Source organism: Cynoglossus semilaevis, chromosome 18 (genome assembly GCF_000523025.1).
Source record: "Cynoglossus semilaevis isolate Cse_v1.0 chromosome 18, Cse_v1.0, whole genome shotgun sequence".
Taxonomy (NCBI): domain Eukaryota; kingdom Metazoa; phylum Chordata; class Actinopteri; order Pleuronectiformes; family Cynoglossidae; genus Cynoglossus; species Cynoglossus semilaevis.
In genome coordinates, this window is record NC_024324.1 from 684,401 (window position 1) to 687,335 (window position 2,935).

At 52.6% G+C, this 2,935-nt stretch overlaps 2 protein-coding genes across 2 annotated transcripts in view; one reads left to right on the forward strand and one right to left on the reverse strand.

Annotated features, from left to right (window-relative positions):
- LOC103393851 (uncharacterized) overlaps window positions 1–2,054 on the reverse strand; it is a 9,547-nt gene extending 7,493 nt beyond the window's left edge. The window contains exons 1-5 of the mRNA XM_025065328.1: window positions 1,489–2,054; window positions 912–1,073; window positions 436–557; window positions 217–359; window positions 35–148 (exon numbers count right to left, since the gene is read on the reverse strand). Coding sequence (XP_024921096.1) covers window positions 35–148; window positions 217–359; window positions 436–557; window positions 912–1,073; window positions 1,489–1,671 — 724 coding nt within the window. The 5' untranslated portion in view covers window positions 1,672–2,054. The remainder of the gene's footprint in view (window positions 1–34; window positions 149–216; window positions 360–435; window positions 558–911; window positions 1,074–1,488) is intronic.
- A 230-nt stretch (window positions 2,055–2,284) lies between these two features.
- The window catches only part of LOC103393858 (zinc finger protein Xfin-like), an 8,552-nt gene continuing 7,901 nt past the window's right edge, over window positions 2,285–2,935 (forward strand). Inside the window, exons 1-2 of the mRNA XM_025065329.1 lie at window positions 2,285–2,346; window positions 2,650–2,904. The gene's annotated coding sequence lies outside the window, so the exon portion shown is untranslated. The remainder of the gene's footprint in view (window positions 2,347–2,649; window positions 2,905–2,935) is intronic.

Consider the following 2,935-nt stretch of genomic DNA (forward strand, 5'->3'; position numbering starts at 1 on the left):
TGGACCAGGATCTGAACCTGGACCAGGAACTCACCGATCTGCCCGTTGTAGCTGCCGCCAACCAGAGTGTGGGAGTCTTTGGGGTTGTATTCCAGACAGATGAGCGGAGATGTGGGTTTCAGCGCCATCTCTGGTCGGTTTGGGTTTTCTGTTGACATTAAGAGACATCACAGACTGGTCTCTGTGGGGGACTTAAACCCCCCCCCCAACACTCACCAATATCCCAGATGTAGGAGTCCAGACTCATGTCTCTGGTACTTTTCTGGAACTCCAGGCAGGAGTAGGCGGCGGCCAACTTCCTGCTGCTGTCAGGGTGCCAGGACAGAGCAGTGACGGTGCGCTTCACCTCATTCGGGTCCCTGGACACAGAGGAGATCCAGGAGTGGTCACCACCTCCACGGACCAGCGTGGACAGCTGTGTCTCCGCGGTCTCACCTGAAGACGTTGATGGTCTTAGCGAACGGCGTCTCCTGACCTTCCTCCGACTCCTCCTCCTCCTCAAAGTAGTCCTGGTAGATGTCGGCTGCGTTGTTCTGTCTGCTGCAGTGCTCCATCACCTGGTGACATCAAGTACTGCCTGTTAGCAAACACGATCAGTTCACCATGTGCTAATGTTAGCATGTCAGAAGTGGGCGGGGCTTCATCTCACTTTTTTTTTCTTTCTCAACGAAGCAGAAGAAACATTTACTAACTTGAAACTATTTCATGGATTATCTCTGACTGGTTAACCTGGTTAACCTGGTTAACCTGGCCATAAAGGTTAACCTTTATGGCTAACGGTTAGCTATTTCTTTAGACTATATTTGGTAACATTCTGGTCAGAAATACCACCGTACAGTGACCACGACCAGCCTAAAGACTGTGTGTGTGTGTGTGTGTGTGTGGTCCAATATAAAGGAGGAGGGCCTTACGCTGCCCAGGTGCAGGACGCTGTTGACGTAGCCCTCGTCCTTCTCCACCTTCTTCCTGAAGCGAATGGTTTGTTCCATCTCAGCTGGGTTGATGTCCTTGGGCCACCCCCCCTCCACGTGGTTCATCCCACAGCTGCTGGACTCAAAACGCTCAGTGTTCACCTGGACATGGACGGGATCTGCGTTAGCATGGCGGCTAATTGGAGTTCTACACCGGTCCAAAACTGTTCTGTTCTGACTTGATCCCAGTCAGGGTAATCCAGGTCCAGTTCTAGTCCTGGTCCTGGTCTGGTTCTGACCTTGTTTCTATACAGTTCTAGTCCTAACCACGGATCCTGGTCCTGGTCTTAACTCCCTTCTCTAGGCCCTGTCTGGTCCTGGTCTGGTTTCTAATCCCATATATACAGTAGTCCTGATCAAATCCCTGTTCTGGTCTTAGTCCTGGTCCGGTTCTGAACTTCTTCTGCTGTGTTTTCGACTGAACTTTTTATCTTAACGTTCTGTCGAAACTGACTTTAAAAACAAACAAACCAGACGTTGGAAAGATGTATAAAGACAACGTATGACGTCATAGTACCTGGTGCTCGGACATGGCTCTGCAGACCTGCGGTGCCACATCTCGGGGGTTCCTGGAGACGAACGTCTGACCCACACTGGGGTCCGGCTGCAGGTCCAGCAGGAGTTCCGCGGGTCGGTCTGAGAACATGCACTGACGTCCGAACTCCGCACGAACCTTGGTGTACACGTGCACGATCTCCATGACCGCGCTCAACACTTCACTTTCTAACTTTGGTTCTCCGACCGAAGTTTGTTCACCCGTATCCTAGCAACGGTTGTGAACCGGAAATACATGGTGTTGAACGTTTCCTGTTGTCGTCCTTCGACTCAGTCTTCGTCACTAAGTCAGACTTCGTCAGACGAACCGTAGGAACGCGGAATGACTTAGACAAGGCTAGCTGCTAGCTGAGTAAACGGCAGTCGTAGAAGAAGAAAAGCAGCGACGTCACCAGTTTGACTCCACACCGGTTGGCGGCGGTAGTGAAACGAACCGTGTTGTGTGTCAGGAAACCAAAAAATGGCTGAAATGCAGCCTTTCTGTCCCCGCTGCTGATTTAATGACACTTTCCCAGCTGTCGGCGGTGAAATGTGCAGCGTGGAGCTGCTGCGGGTGTCGGTCCAGGAGCGGATCGACGCCGCCGCGGAAGACTTCCTGCTGCAGGTGGAGAAAGGAGCAGAACCGGAGAGAGTCCCGGCACTGAGAGCGCTGCTCACCGAGCGGCTGACGGCGGCGGCGGCGGAGATCGTGGCTCTGTTTGAGGAGACCGTGGCGGAGTACGAAGTCAGGGTGGAGCGGTCAGAGCGGGAGGTCAGCCGCCAGAGGAGGCTGCCGGATGTCCTGCCGAAGCCGCGGGCTGTGTCAGGCTTCACACGGCCGGTTAGTCCCTGATCACAACAACAACAACAACAACAACAGCTAACAGGCTAACACTTTATCACAGGAAAATAAAGACAAAGTTCAAAATGTCAGAGATGAAAAAAAGTTTTATTTAAAACTTAATAATAATAAAAACATTCAAACTGGTCAATTCAGCCCGAGACCAGTGTCTGTTTCCCGAACTTTAACCTCCTGACCCCCCGGTGGTGATGAACACAGAACCTTCACAGACTGAAGCTTCTCAACTCTCGTTCTCAACTCTCGTTCTCAACTCTCGTTCTCCCCCCTGTCTCCCCCTCATAGATGCCCAGCAGCAGCTGAAGATTAAAGAAGAGGTTCCACATGTTGAGCCTTGGGCGCCCCCTGTGGACCTGGAGGAGCAAGAGCTACCTGACATAAAGGAGGAGGAAGTGTGGACCAATCAGGAGGCGGCTGACATCATCACCGTGACTGTCAAAGGTGAAGACGACGACGACGACGAAAAGCCAGGTTCGTCACAGGATCTTTATAGGAGTGAGGAGAAGACGAGGGGTCCAGGAGGACCGGAACCAGACGGGGGTCCAGGAGGACCGGGGACCGGAACCAGACG